The sequence below is a fragment of the Spea bombifrons genome, chromosome 3, assembly GCF_027358695.1.
Source record: "Spea bombifrons isolate aSpeBom1 chromosome 3, aSpeBom1.2.pri, whole genome shotgun sequence".
NCBI lineage: Eukaryota > Metazoa > Chordata > Amphibia > Anura > Pelobatidae > Spea > Spea bombifrons.
In genome coordinates, this window is record NC_071089.1 from 28284917 (window position 1) to 28301611 (window position 16695).

Here is a 16695-nt window from a genome sequence, read left to right on the forward strand (position 1 = left end):
TCCTTGCTAGTAAAAAAAATGTAAACTATTTCTCCAACTGTCTGAAGCTATGATGAAAAAAAAGAATTTAAGATTTCCAAAAATAGGTAAAAATTATTTGTGAGTAAAGTAATGGTTATACAAAATTATGCCTTCCAACTGTGTGGAACAGTCCAGATTTTACAATGTACCCAACTGTCCTGCCAAACTCTATCTCTGTCCTGCTTTTCGGGACAGAGATAGAACATGGCGGGACAGCAGGATTTGGGACAGCAATCCCGCAGTCACAATTTCATTCTCCGGTGTCTGGGAATTGTAGCCCTGTCGGTTAGAGTGACACTTTACCTCCCAAGCTCTGCTCTGTCAGGAGGTTAAAACTAGTACTAGTGTATGGGACTCTGGCACACTGGTGTATAGGACCTTCATCGGCCTAGAGGCCTTGTTACATGGCACTGGGCCCTCATGTCCAGCTACACATGTCTAGGCCCTTGAGGGCTTTGGGTCCTAGATAACCCCTTTCCAGGGATTGGGGCCCAGTTGCATTGTTGCCCCACTGTGAGCATTAGGGCCTTGTGGCCTTGTTCCTTGGCGGAACACGAGGTGGGACAGGAAAGGAGGACTCTGTCTTTAGGTTTGTACTAGGCCCAAATATGTCTGAAGGTGGTCCTGCACCAAAGTTAGTGTAAATAGGAAAATGCTGTACTAATAACAGATTTACAGCTTAAAATAAATAGTATGGCATACTATATATATATATATATATATATATATACAGTCAGTTTAGCTTGTGATACCAAAGAAAAATGTCAGTTTAGCTTGTGATACCAAAGAAAAATGTCTCATCGCTTTGAACTCACCGATGCAATAAGGGCAGCACTGGCCTTTCCGTAGAACTGGCCTTTCGCAGGTTACAGGTGGACAAGATTCAGAGTAACAGCTGATCACCCCGTCCATGCAGACACAGCTTGTACAGACGTTGGGTTTCCATGACTCGGCTGCCAGGAAAATATCTCCTTCTTCATTTTTGCAGTAGCTGGGCATACTTTGGTTGCCTGATGTAGAAGGCTGAAGCGAGTCATCTGGAAGAGTGAATGTAAACATTTAGCAGCAGGAAGTGACAGCTCAGACCACTTAAGCTTGGAACGGCAATGGATATCAGGTAGACAGTGTATTTTTCCCTTTGCACAAGTTAATCCCTAAGAAGTTATAACTTCATCAAAAGCTGGTTTACAAAGTGGAAAATATCTAAATGTTCCATTTAAAAAAAGTAGTTGAAAAGTGACCTTCTCATCCTGAAACAGAAGGCTCTTAGAAAATGTATTGCTTTGCGGTTATTTCCAAAAGACCTTTCCGTGCAAGCATGCTCTTAAGGCCTTTCAGTAACCTGGCACCACTTGATACATCCAATTACCATTAAGTCACTGTATATATATACCTAGTCGAAGTCTAACCAGAAACCTATTTTCATCCGGCGGTGTGCATACCACGGCCGTATGTTTCCACAGAACATGTAGAGCTCCTAAGTGGAAAAAAAGTTCTGACTGAAGAAGTGGGTCTTTTATGTGATTAAACCTTTTGAGAAATGTAGAGAACATTTTTTTTAATCCAAACCTTTGTTATTGTTACGATATGTTCCCAGTATTTGCTCTAGCGCAACAAGGATTTTGGTTTCAGGTAAACCTTCCTTTATTTTCTTACCCGAGGTTTTTAACAGGCCATCATACAATTAAAAACATGTACTTTTATATAATTATAATGGCAAGAAAACAAAGGGACAAAGTCTGATTTCCTACTGGACACGTGCCACGACGCAAAAGCAAAAGATGTTGAGAGCAGACATAGATATACCCGGCTCACTTTAAATACAGAACATTGTGCATTTATTTCAATGGCTCGTTCTCTGATGCAGATGACGATGAAGAACAGAATGTTTTCTTCTACACATCCTTTGTTGCATCTACATATCAGGGAATATGAATACCGAAGACACAAAGCACGTCTCTGCTTTTCATGTCAAAAAAGCACCTTGAAGAATGACTGCATTATGTCCTAATTGTAGTGATATATTATGGGGGGTTGCAGCACCAGACCTGACTGAACCAGACCTTAACTTAATTCAAAATATAAGTACCACACATAACTTTGAAGAACCAGCTTGGACCTTCTCACAATGGGTAGTAAGGTAAAGAGACACTCCAAGGTGAGCATTTCTACAAGTACCCTGACTTGTGGGAAAGCAGACTAAGCAAGTTACTTAAGGCACTGAGTTTGGACTCCAAGTCTATGAGGAACAGTACTTGCTTAAGTCCATATCTCCCCTTGGTCTATGGGACCATTACGTAGAATAGAAGAGTAAAGGAAGAAATATAATGTATTCAGTTATAAATAAGAAATAAAAGTACATAACTGTTTTCACATTTTTTTTCCTTTTCCACTATGACTTTGCCTAAAATGACTAAATAATTAAAGTCCCCTAAAAATGGCCAGTATGACTTCTCACCAAAAGACAACTTTAAAAATATGGTTCGCAGTGGATATTATAACTTTAACAAAGCAAACAATTACTTCTGAATGACATGTAGCTTATTTAGTCAAAAAGTGGCAAAGCTGTTTTAAATCCCAACGATGATTTGGTTAAAAGCACTGCTTTTTTACTGTTATTTAGATTTTTCTCGCTACTTGCCGCCAGTTTGGCACATGTCTGTGTTGTGAGACTAATTTTTCAGAGACACTTTTCTGAAACAAACACATTTATGGTTTGAATAATAAAGCCATAAAAATGTGTCAAACTGTTCAGCAGAACAAAAGAATAAAAATGTTTTAAAAAACCGCTAGGAATGAACAGACAACCGCTTTTACACACTGCTACATCTCTGCTTGTTAAAAGCGTAAATGAATATATGAATTCATTTCGTTATGTGCCGATGAAACACCGTGTCACACACCCCCACAAAATCTTAGATTCTTATACTCATTAGAAAAGACCTTCAACATATTAGAGTGCGTGCCTTGAGAATTGCGATTCTGAAAGGAGGTTCTGTGCCTTCTATAAAACGTTGTATTATATTGTCTGTTGTGAACATGTGTCAGCTTGCAATTGTGTTTGGCAACAGCATGTAACCTCGGGCTACGCATTCAATGCAGGCACAATATTTTAATGGCTCAAACATTTGCAAATACTTTTTTTTAATGCTACTGACGAAAAATGTTGTTAGACAAATAAATAGGGTATATAATATATGATATCCCTACAAGGTAAACGTGAAATCAGAAAGCCTAAAGGCTTCTACGTATCATGTCTATAAATTTATCATGGTGTTTGTATCCATAAATTGAACTTAACAATTTGAGTACTATTAGGGCCGTGTGTTTAATCCATAGACGGCCTTTAGAGGGCTGTAGGAAGTAACTTAAGGAGCTGCTAGTTTAAAAGTCCTGAATGGGTGAGACCACAACAAGATCAACGTTTCAGACTTTAAAGCTGGAAAAATGGTCAGATTCAATTGGCTGAATAGTTCTTAGCTGCCTTTAAATTCGAGGTTTCTATCTGCCTCAGTTATAACCGAAAACTGAAAAGGAGATTAAATTGCTAGGATGAAAGAACCAGTTTTGATTTCTCACTACTATAGACAGGTTAAGGGGGATGTGACAGACACATGTGATACATAAGCAAGTTGTCGTTTCACTTAGACAAAACATTATTGAAGCTCTCTAGTACATTAAGAAAATTAACCTAAACAGATGTGTCATTTTATCCTTTTCATCACATCACATAAAAGCTTTACAGAAACTGTTAAGAAGCTTTATTTTTAATCTTCCACTGCAATAACCAGTGGCTGCTTTTGATCACATGAGAATTTAGTGTTCCCAGCAAAAATTATAAATGAGGCAATAATTCTTTCTGGGAAAGGGGTTGGGCATTTAACAGTATTAGAAATGATGTTTCTAATTCTCCATTAAGTTAGAAAAAATGGTAAATTCACCAGGGCAAGATATCATGGTCATTTCTGGGAACTTCCCAGGGTAGACCATCCAATGGGTCTCCTTCTTCTGGGGAATGGTTCATGTTGGGGCAGGTGTAGCTGCATGTGGAGGTGGCCATGACCAAATGCTGCTCCCTGCTTGGAGAAAAACGGAGGTCACTCAGAGACCCATGAAGCAGTGGTTCACCAAGAGCATCCGGGTCAAACCTAGACATGGCCGTAGTCTGAGGGTATAAGTCCAGAGGCTTACATGTTGTGAAGTTATTCGTAATAGTCTTCCAGCAGGTGAGGTAGAGGTTAATATAGTGAAGAAATGTAACCATACACTGGGTAGGCATAAAACTATCCTAAAGATAGGATATGGCAAATGACCAGTCTTTGTTTTATCCTCACCCTAAGTTCCAAAATAATGCCCAGGGAGTGAATACGGTAACAAAACCAAGAATACACAAATCAGTTAAAACATCTGAATCAGTTCAAGCCAGTATAGGTCTTTGATCTAAAGCTGCACAGCAGAATATGTATTAATTTGAGACCTTGCATATTAGCGAGAATAGCTGTGAAATTAGGCATCTTGACATCTCTTCCCATGCATAACATAGTGGCATCCACTGATCCACATGACAAACTCGATCTTCCAGAGCACTTAATTTGGTTTCAGTTTCTGCGTTTCTGTCTTTAAAGTAAAAATAACCAATTATTTAAAATTCCAAACAATTACTCTTCAGGCAGAAACATGCAGAAATAACAAAGAATTGGCATAAACAACCCAACTGCAAGAAAATCAAATGTTCAGTAACGAGAAAAGGCAGTAATCTCTAGTCATATGACAACGGACACTTTACAGGGGTGAGGTATAAAATGTGTCACTGTGACAGCAGAAGTGAGACTGCAATAAAATGTACGCCCACGCATATGTATGAAATGATTAACGCCAGAACAGAGAACCAGGGCGACAGCTGCACAAACCAGAAGCGTAAATTAAGTATTATTTAGGAATTTTGTTGCCAATTGTGAATAAAAAATCAGCAACTTGTGTTAGACCACTTTATACATTTAGCAGGAATTTACTTGAATTGACTTATTGTCAAGCAAAAGGAATAGTTGCCCAAGCGGACCAAGCAGACGCCTGCGTGTGTGGCAAGAGGTGGGGAGAGTCCAGCTACAGAAGTGAATGAAACTGGCCCCCAAAGTGGCTGTTGGGCCTCTTGAGCACTCAGTACTCAACATCATGAGGTGGCCACATGGAAGCTGCAACGGAAGTCTGGAATTACAGCTCCCTGGGCCGGTCAGGGGACATCAGATGATCTCCTCAAATAGCCAAATTAACTCCACTGCCCACAAAACTGGGACAGTTACCCAAGACAGCAGGACAGTGCCCTACAATGAGGACGTAGAAAATCTTATAGTCCGTCACATATCTCAGCCAGAATAATGGTCATTGGCTTGGACATTTATCAAGGTTCTATAGATCAAAGTATTTCAATCTGACCTAAAATGATTAATGATAGAAATGGCACACTGTAACCATCATTTCAGCTTTTGGTACGACTTTAAAATTTGTATTCACATACTAATACGCTTAATTACGTGTTTTCCAAATAGCCAAAGAGAGTCAGCTTTATTTGGTTCAGGGTGAGGGGCCTTCAAGAGCTATGTAGTTATTTCTGGTACTCTGGGAAAACGTTCACAGAGTTCTTCCCTCTAAACGAGACAAACCTAGAGGCCTTTTTAATTGATCTTCAGTACCATTAGCCTTCCCAGCCAATGACCTTGCAGTATGTAAAGGTAGGTTATCCAATGGACCTGATATGTACAAAATAAGTATTTTTCACTTAGTGAACTAACACCACATTTCATTAGATATCTCCTCATTGTTCTCATGCACAGTGGTTAAATATATTAAGGACTGTTCATCATTACAGAGGTCAACCAGGACTAATCATTGATATTCATCGGTTTTTCAAATTGTTATTGAAAGAGAGTCTGTCTACTAAACATGATCCAGTGTCATTTCAGAACATCACATGTTGAGACAAATCACTATTTTATGGTTCATATCCATTTTTTAATTTGTAAGTACAATTTTCAGCACTGAACTATACATTAGGGCTGTCATACTCATAATTAATTATGCATTTGCCTCGCGTTTTTCTGTATTTTAATGAGGACTTTACAAACATTATATGCAGGGATCAATATTGGAATTTACATAAAGTTTTGGTTTTATCTGCCCATTTATATAGAGATGTCCCATAGATGTGAATCACCTGCATTCTTCACAGATATTGACTAATTTTAGTCATGTGAGTTGGAATCAATCAGGTTTCTGTAGTCTTGACCTCTAAAAATATCAGGCTAGGGGACCTTTAGACTCAATGAAGGGCATGGAATCAACTTCAGGTATGCAATGCCACTGTCTGGCTCTTGACATCTGTCAAGGTGAGAGCAGTGATTTATTGACCCCAGGGAAAACACATTGGTACTGCTGAAACCAAGACGGCGCTTCTTCATATGAAACAATAAATCCTGGTGTTTAGATCAGGATATGTCAATACAAGCCTTTGTGACATAACTGTACATTGCTTGGAATAATGTAACTTTTAGAAGCTGACCTCCATGGCAAAATTCCAGGAGAAGAAAAATATAGTAAAGCATATAAAGAAAACAACAGAATATGTATAAAGTATATATACACACACATTATAAAAAAATGAGAAAATACACATAAATGTACTGAATCCTTTGAAGAACGCTTAGGAAGTATAAGACTAAACTGTCTACCAATTGTGTAACATTGTATTGTATACATCTTCAAACTGACCTGTTTAACTGCTAAACTATAATCATATAATTACATATTCATACAGAAAGACCTTTTGCCTGTTTTGTGACCTAACAAACACACAAGTGATGGGGATATTTGTCATTCTACACAGTTAAATGTCTACAAAATCAATTCCCCTTGGTAAACAGGCTTCAAGGAATACAGCATTTATTTTTATTTTTTTTATCTTAAATAAGAAGAGATCATCCATAAAACAAACAAAGGTAGGATAATCTCAAGGCTAGTCCTCGCAATAACATGCTTGGAGGTAACAACCAAAATACCTTTTGGTTGTTACCTTTCTTAAAGTAAAGGCAACCTTTCTTAAAGTAAAGACGCCTTCATCAGTATGGTAGAAAAACTCAACATATCTCCTGTATGGCATTTAGCTGTTGGGGGTAGGGGAAGGGGCAAATGTACATGGCAGATTCTACAGAACCTATTATGCATCTCTATATCTTGTTTATTACCTAAACCCGGTCTAATATATCAAGAGGGACAAATAAAAAACTAAATAAATCTAATATAATTAACCCTATATGCCTTTCACCATAGTTATCCCTAAGGTACCATCAGGGGATTGATTTTTGAAATCCTAAAATACAAGCAAAAATTCCGAACAACTTGTATCATCGCTGCAATAATCTCAAACAGTATTTCTAGTAATTTTTAGATTATGTAAAAAATCTAAATAATAAAAACTTTGTATTTTATATTTCCATGCCTTTGAATTAGCTAGAAACTAGGACTTGATGCCTCGAGAATTATTATAATTCATACATCTGGAAAAGGACCAATCATAACAAAATGTTATATTCTACTGCACAAAGACAATTATTTTTATAGAGCAGCGAATCCAGATGTACCTGTTTTATTTGTCTCTTATTCATGCGAGAGTTTTATTTGGGAACTGCATGCGTTATACAAAGGGAATCTACAAATGTAGATGTTAGCAGCATTTTATTATTAACTGGTTAAGGCTATTTTTCCTCAGTCTGTTCTAGGCATTATTCTAGAATGTATTATGCCATATCGGAAGGTAATCTAAAGAGGTCAGCAAATTATTTTAATAGGTCAAAATTAATTAAATAAAAAATAAAATATGTGGTTTTCCTGCACTCTTACATTCCTGCACTCTTTTCTGGTTTATACACATGGGCGTAGGAACCCCTAAAAATCTGGGGGGGATAGCATTTTACCCATCAGATACCCCCTTCTTTCTCCCCATCAGATACCTATTTCCTCACTATACCCTACCCCACTTTCTCCCTATCTCTTTTTTTGCAAACAAGTACAATAATATATAACTTGAAACACTGGTAAAAATAATGTACGTTTAATATATTAAATATAGGGGAAAAACAGCTAAGCTAACGTTTCCTTTGGTCGCCCTCCACGCTCCCTAGCATGCAATCACTCCATCCGCGCCCACACCAAAAAAAAGTATTTGCCACACTGACTGCAGATTAGAGGAAGACTGTGAGAGTCACTGCAGTCTTCCCTCCTTCTGACCCTACCGTGACACTGAGAGGTCCTCTCCCCATAATCATCCCCAGAGTCCCTTTATTCACTAAGCCATAGCTGTCTTTTACTTACTCCCTGTAGTTCAGGTATAGATGAAATAAACAACACATGTAAACAGCACTTGAATGTATAGATCAACTGAGTAAGACATACAAACCCTATATTTGCAGGTATACATAAATAATGTATAGAAAAATAGCATAGCTGGTATTGATCAACAGAATAACACACAAATGCAGCTTTGCAGGTATAAATCAACTGGAAATCACATGTAAACTCAGCATTATAGATGAGTTAGATATAGATAAAGTCCCCTAAATTACAGGCATAGATCATTGTCCACATAAAACCTGACCAGCACCCAGATTACACAAACAGATTACAGTCTATTTTGAGCCAATTGCGTCCCTAAACAGCCCAGCGTGAGCCCAATTATTCCCTAAACAGCCCAATGTGAGCCATCTTTGTCCCCATCTGCTTTGCCATCTTATCCCTAGATCCCTATCACATCCATGATACACATTTCTATTAATGCATTCTCACAAATCATTCAAGCAATTAATCCACACATTAATTCATTCTTTTACTCATTCACACAATTCATTCACACATGGATTTATTAATTCTCTCACTCATTCGCACAGTTCATCCACACATTAATTTATTCATTCTCTTACTCATTCACACAATTCATCCACACATTAATTCATTCTCTTACTCATTCACACAATTCATCCACACATTAATTCATTCATTCTCTCTCATTCTTATTAGTTCTGGGTCGCGGTATTAGGTCAGAATTGTATATTATGGTCAAGCCTGAAAAAATATCATCATGGTGGCATAATGAGGGACAAAAAACACTCTTACTGCTTGATGTACCCTTCTGTTTTTCAAATAATGTTTAGCAACAATATAAGGCAACATAAAATTTGTTGATAATATGCAGTCCTACAATGAATAGGAATTTTAAATTTTATGGAAGTTGTAGTCCAGCAACCACTTAAGAACTGCCTGTCTCCAGGCTAAGAAAATAAGAAGAAGATTTCAGTACCTGGACACTGAGGACAGCATGAATCCTGAGTACGAGTTGGGTTCTGACAAAGAAGTGGTGGGCAGACTTCTGTTTCACACAATACTCGACCACTATGACAAGTACACTGGGTACAAGTGTCAATGTTCCACGTCTCTCCTTCAATAAAGTACTCCCCTCCGGGAGCATGGCAGATTGATGGGTCCGTGAACTCTGGCTTTCGTGCAATAGAGTCATCTGTAACAATAGATAAACTACAAATTATATAGCCATAAAAAAACTAAAATAAATAAATTTCCAAACATTATACAGTATGTGACTTTTACCACATCCCTTGTTCTTGCTCCTCCAACATACAAATATAACAACATCTACCAGTCAATGGTGACCCAAGGCCATGGTGACCAGCTATATCAAAGGTTGGGTTGTTTCCCCTGGATTTGTCTGATTTAGTTATAGAAAACAGCATTTCACCACAAGGTCAGAACCTTGACCATACCCTACCTGCAGCATGATATACTGTTGTAGAAGGACATGCGATAGATAGATATATACTGCAAGAGAGAATGTATATAGAAGATATATCCTCAAGTGTCCTAACCAAGCTTTGACTAATACATTTATATAATATGACAATAAGACCTTTTGTTTTCTCTATTCCTAAGTCTAAGATGAATTGAAGAACTAAGATTTACTGTGTGCTAAATTTTAAATTTCTTTGTGCATAAAATGAACGTTCAATTTGACCGGCTAATGCTTCATTATAGTACTGCAGTCTTTTTCATATGTTTCGCATTCTCTTATCTTTGGAGTGTGCTTCTTGGGATGCCTTTAAGTGGATGTTTTTATTTATGTATTACTATTATCATGTGTGGATTACCTCCAATGGTTTTTTCACATTTACTTTGTTGTGATACATTGACATTGTGCATGTATAAAACTATGCCGTATTTATATTTGTATAATTAGTATATAATCATCCTAATAAAATGATTCATCTTTTATACTGTGCAAAACTGGCTACAAGCACTTGGACATTAAAAGGTATGCAGACCTTGCCTTCAAAGACCAAAACAAACACAAGAGAGGAGGTCACTGGAGCCTTTGAAATGCAGCTGCTTGTCACATCTGTACTGTCATATGTGTGATTTTACAATGGCAGGTAACCAGATATAATAATTGATCTCACGGCAGAAGAAATTCCAAGGCTGAACTGCATCAGCTCACATGAGACAGAACAGATGCTGGGTCAATAAGCAGCTGAAAATATTAGCATCTCTAAACTTGTAATTGAATGGTGTTTAATCATTTGCCAATACTTCTGTATACATATAATTGAAACCATCTGGAATCTTGCAATTCACAAATAAACAAACTAGGGTTATGTGAATGTTTTCCTTTGGAGTGAAAAATAAAATGATACTGAGCTGATTAATCCATATTTCTGTATTCAATATGTTGATTTGGAAATTCCCTTCACATTCTGTTTTTTTGCAGTTAGGTACAATACATAAAAACTAACCCTCTAGCACTATATACAGACTAGAAATAAATATTTCTATCTATCTATCTATCTATCTATCTATCTATCTATCTATCTATCTATCTATCTATCTATCTATCTATCTATCTATCTATCTGAAACTCATGCTCATGCTTATGCTTGTGTGTATGCCAAAGGAAAAGACATCTTAACCTTGTGCTCTCAGGATCTGCATGATTATTCCACATTCACCATAAAATTAAATTATAAAGCAGACAATCCAAATATTTTTTCATTTCATCGAAGGTATGCAAACAAATCACAAAAAAGTGTCATGAAATGGCTCCAAACAGTAAAATAAAGTTCTGTCCAATGTTTTATTAATTCTATCCTTTTTCAGGTAATCATGTTTTTTTTGTGCAGCCTGTCACGGACAGTTGGACTGGTTAATGCCAAAAGTCAGGAGCCTAACCTTCTGCCGTGCCAGACTGTAGCTACTGTGTGAAATAACCATCAGCATTTGGTTGTGGTGTACAGAACAGCATGGGGCTTTCCCAGCACCAGGGTGGTATAATAAGACAGTATTAATAATAATTAGGTCAAACATTTATGTTGATCGTTATATTATGCAGCCGCAGATGGTCCTCATTTATCATTGTTAGGGCAGGTGTCTGTGAGCACAGCGAGATTACCATTTTTTCCACACGTAATATCCGAGGGTACAGAGACGCTTTACAACGAAAGTGGCTACCTAGTAAAAATCAGGGGTTTTAACCATCAGGGTATACAGATGGTGAAACGTTATCTTCTGCTCGTCCTCTGTTCTTATCATATTAAAGCTAAGATGAACAAGACTAGAGAACTGCTTTGGGGTTCACAAAAAAAGGAGCACATAGTTTTTAGTAACCTTGAGTGGTAAAATGCTTTTGTGCCTACAGTGATCTGTAGGCACTGATTAGTGAGATCTCTTATTTTGCTATCTCCAGTTTTGCAGCGACTTTGGAGGACATTTGTTACGAACAGAACAGGTTTGAAATGGCAAAAGGGAATGTAATGCTAAATGGGCTGAAATCCTTTTTGTTATGCTGCTTTTAAGGATTCAGCTAGTCTATCCCCTTGGAGTCAAGCTGCTTGTTGACAAAATGTAACACTAAGTAAGACAGGGTGTCCAGTGAAATCACATTAATCAGTCCATCATTGTTCTCAGCTTTGCCTCTTTCTTTTGCTTAAGCCAAACCACATTTCTACAGATTATCAACAAAGATGAATGAAAGCAGAATACACAAGCCACTTCTTCCTACATGTGTCGGCCATGGATCCAAGGCAATGTAAGCAAGAAAGAAGTGCTAAGATAAACATGCTCTCAGTGTCAAACATTTTAGGTATCAGAAGCCTTAGTATTATTATGTATTCTGAGATGAATAAATCATACATTTCTTATGGGCACATCGGTCACATACCTGAAACAAAAGCTGCAAACAAGATAGATAAAGCAAAGGAATCATTCAAGATTAACAGGGATGGTCTTTACAGACGGTCTTGCTGTGACTGTGTTGGTTTCGATATATGACATAAAAATGTGCTTGTCAAGCTAAGGCTGAGTAGCAAGTGCCTCTAGCTATTAACCAGGAACAGTCTGGGGATTAAAACTTAAAGCTATGGGACTATAAACTAAACTCAGCATTCATCATCATACACGCCTTCCTACTCAACACAACAATTGAGGAACAGAATCCTACACAATCATGGCTGACAACAATAAGATGACCTAGTACCTTCTACTTTTCAGCTCTCAGTCTATGAGTAACTAAACATTAGAGTGAGCACAGGGGAAGTATAGAACCTTGCTGTGCATGATAGATGTTCCAAAACGATAAACACATCTCAAGCCCTGCTTTATGTTATATGTAAGGTTCTTTTCAACTTTTCCTTACGGTACTTGTCTAATATCGGTCTTGTGCCGGTATTTAGCCTTAGATGGAGTTTACCATCCACTTTGGACTGCATTTCCAAACAACCTGACTCCAAGGTGTCCTAACACTGTCCGCGGGCACCTCTTAACGGTTTCACGCCCTCTTGAACTTGAAGTTATATGTAAACAGGATGAGGAATAAAGCATGTCAAAAAGGATGAAGAACATCTCAACAGTTCAAAATGTCAGATATCTCTCTCATATCACTTGAGCATTTTGTAGTGATCGAAAAAGAACATAATCAATAATACTGTAGGCAATACTTATCAAACTTTTTACCAACACATTGTTTTTATGTTTCAATGCATCAAAGGATGTACTGTGTTATATCTAAACATCACTTGCCAAAAGGGGTTCTTAACATTTCTGAGCGTAAGTAGATTTGTGATGACTTAGAGCAAAAATGTTTTTAGGTGGGCCGAAATAAAATAAATTATGTGTTGCCTAATATATGCCCATTTTTAAATATACACTTAAAACTTCAATGTACAAGACATAGAACTGCTTAATGTTACCCAGTAAGGACCTATGAACATTCTGAGAAATGCTTTCAAGAATGGGACAAAGTGAAAGTCACTGTTTTGTCTTTCTACCCTCCCCCCAACTCAATTAAACTTTCCTCTTTACAACTGCACTTGTCTCAGAAACAAAATGCAGTTAAATCTCCCAAATGATACGCACTCAATTTTGCTTATTTTAGAACTCTTTGGGAGTGAGTGGATAGTATATACTTGGACAAAGTAAGATGACCTTTATATAAAGGTTGAGCAGGTGTATCGTAAAGAACATTGTAATAAATTAATGTTGCAGTAACAACCACTGCAAATAATCTTCCGGATACTATCTGAAAAGTATTATTTTTACCTGGACATGATGGACAGCACTGTCCTGGATGTATAGTGGGGCTGGCACAGCCAGGTACCGGGCAAGTGATCAGAGCACACATTTCACGTCCGTTGTGACAGTAGCACTCTCGGCACCCATCATGCCAACTTTCCTCGTTTTCATGACGTCGACCATCCATGGACAGACATGTGTCTGGTTTGACTGGTGGTAAGGCAGATGCTGGTGCTTCTGGAAAAAAGGAGGACAACATGTTTAGATGTCTCTTTTAAAAATAATAAAATATCTATATACTTAAGAAACACCAATGAGTTTAATGGCTGAACCTACAAGGCATGGCATCAACAATTGGGCAAGAAAGTTAATCTGTCCCGTTCAATGAGAACACTCCCTGATACAGACATGAGCTATTTATTGTACATTGAAGAACATAAATAGTTATGTCTAGGTATAAATCCAATCATCCATCAATGGATTGGGCACTACGAAGTTCCTCATCCAGTCACATGAAATTTCTATATGTTATTTGTACCATCCAGAGAAATTGTATTCAGTGGACACATGCTGTCGCATATAAGCCTATAAAAAAGGATTGCCTATGTCAGGAAAATGCTTGTTTTATATAAAACATTGGGGCTTAACAGTTCCTCTAAAACACTCTGATATAAGGCAAAATAAATAAGTTACTTACAAAAGAGTCGAAGGCAATCAATACACTACAAAGATAATTGCAGCTCTTTTATTTTTATTTTAATTACATCCCTAAGTACTACCATATAGATTTTTCCCATTGATTTATGGCCCTCTTACATCCAAAGCCTATGCTTATTTGTACAATAATAAAACTGTTATTATGTATTTTTATAACTTGTCATTCCTTGTTGGAAGTTTTTTTTTTTTTTAAAAAGTATGTGTCTATCGATATAGCCTGGTAATAACAGTATCTCCCAACCACCTGCAAATATGGGCTTTTAGACTCATACCATTTGCCGTTAAAGAGGCTTAAACCACTACCTGAGAAGTGCCAGATGTAAATCATATAGTTGAAAGGACATGGTTTTTATTTGTGTAAGCTACCCCAACTGCACTGTGGGTAACAAAATACGATCAACATGTGTTCTGTGTTAAACATGACCTTTTCCATATTTAGCTCCAAGGAGAGCAATTATTTGCGCTCAGTTCTGATGGAGCCCTACAGGTTCCAAAAGTCTTGAACATCTTGATGGGTATACAGCACATACTACAATAATATGTTTATTTGCACAGCTTTTAAATGAAGGTGCTAGCCATCCTTTCAGTGCATAAAGAAAAAATATATGAACTCGTGTGTGGATTCTCATTAGAAAACTGTTTGGGTGTTGCTATTAGGGGGTTATTTTGTGGCACCCTGAGAAATGTCATCTCACTGTATAAACTAGGATGCTGCTTGGTCAAGACAGCTCATTCTTATAGGGCTGTGTGGTTCTACTGCATAAGCAGGTAAGGCAATCACTTACAGTTACCTAGTTGCCCCATAAATCTGAAGTATGTTATACCTTTACATGAATCAATGTTTATAGAGTAAGATTAAGAATCATGTAAGCTTTTGAGAACACAGGTTTTCAGATATAATCTAACACCTGAAGAAGGAATCTCTAAAATCTTGAAAGCTAAGGTAACTACATCTAACTCTATGTTTACTGAGCTACTAAAAGGAATTGCAAACTATCTTGGAATCAGTGGTGGACTTGGGGGTGGTGTCCGCCCTGGGTGTCACTCATCAGGGGGGTGCCACACTGGCACAGACCTCCAGCCAGAGGTGTAACATTTATGGTCGCAGAGGTCTGCACGCAGCATGGAGGAAGAGAGACACACCACTCATGTAGATAGGTGGTGTAAGCAGGGACACAGGCAGGCTATTTGGGGGCACTGACAAGCTGTTTGAGGACAAGTATGACATTGACATGCTGATAGGGGACAAAATGGCACAAGAAAGCTACTTTGGGGCAAGGATGGCACAGGCAAGCTGTTTGGGAGCACAGATCACACAAACAAGATGTTTGGTATCAAATATAGCACAGACAAACTGTTTGGGGGCAAATATGTATCAGACAAGCTGTTTGGTGACAAAGATGGCACTGATAAGCTGTTTGGGGGTCAAATGTGGCACTGTGGGACATGCTGCTTGGTGAAGTCAGGGGACCCTGGGGCAAATTTTCGCACTGGAGCCCTGTGGTTTCTAGTTTTGCCCCTGCCTTCAGACAGTTGAGACCGGTCCTACTTGTCCAGGTTCCCGTCTTCTACCCTGCGTCCCTGTGCATCTTCCCACAAAGCCAATCACCAAGAAGAGGCCGATTTAATGTATTTTTTTTACTACTTATGTTATTTTGTAGGTGTAGTACCTCCACTGTTTAAAAAAGGGAAACCTTTGCACTCTTCATTCACAGTAAATGGTAGAGAGACTATAAAAGAAATGTAACCCTCCCAAGTTCTACAATCCCCAAAGCATCATTTTTTCTCTTCTCCTGTCTGTTAAGGGTATTGGAGCACTAATTATAATTTTAAGCCTTTAATTCAATTATTTGCACTGCCTTATATATATATATACAGTAAAGTAGGTTAATAGCCTAGCTGCGATAAAATATTTTATTCTTACAGTCTTTTTTGCTTTGCCACTGTCATTTCAGTTAATAAGAATGATCTCCCAACCATTAAGATAATTCATTCCCAGAAAATCAATAACCTAACTAATTCTTTGTAATGGACAATAGCACACAGTAATGAATTGATCCCTTCTTGTGTATAAAAATGCTTATCGTCCATCGTATGGGAGCCGAAAATTAATAAAATGTATGCAATTGACTTAAATATCGCCTGAAAAACGTGTCTTGGTGAAAGCAGACAAGACGGTAATTCTATTTGATATTAACTACGCTGGAGTTAAAAGAGCTATAATGTAGGTACAATATAAATGCGCAGAGGGAAGACTAGCCACCTATTCTTAAGAAACGTTATAAATATTGTTTTGGGGAGTCAGAAAACACACAGAAAATCCATCAAATGTTAGAATGA

The 16695-nt window shown here is 37.7% G+C and overlaps 1 protein-coding gene across 1 annotated transcript in view; it reads right to left on the minus strand.

The window, feature by feature from the left end:
* CRIM1 (cysteine rich transmembrane BMP regulator 1) overlaps nucleotides 1-16695 on the minus strand; it is a 296241-nt gene that overhangs the window by 14004 nt on the left and 265542 nt on the right. The window contains exons 11-13 of the mRNA XM_053459281.1: nucleotides 13666-13875; nucleotides 9368-9583; nucleotides 837-1058 (exon numbers count right to left, since the gene is read on the minus strand). Coding sequence (XP_053315256.1) covers nucleotides 837-1058; nucleotides 9368-9583; nucleotides 13666-13875 — 648 coding nt within the window. The remainder of the gene's footprint in view (nucleotides 1-836; nucleotides 1059-9367; nucleotides 9584-13665; nucleotides 13876-16695) is intronic.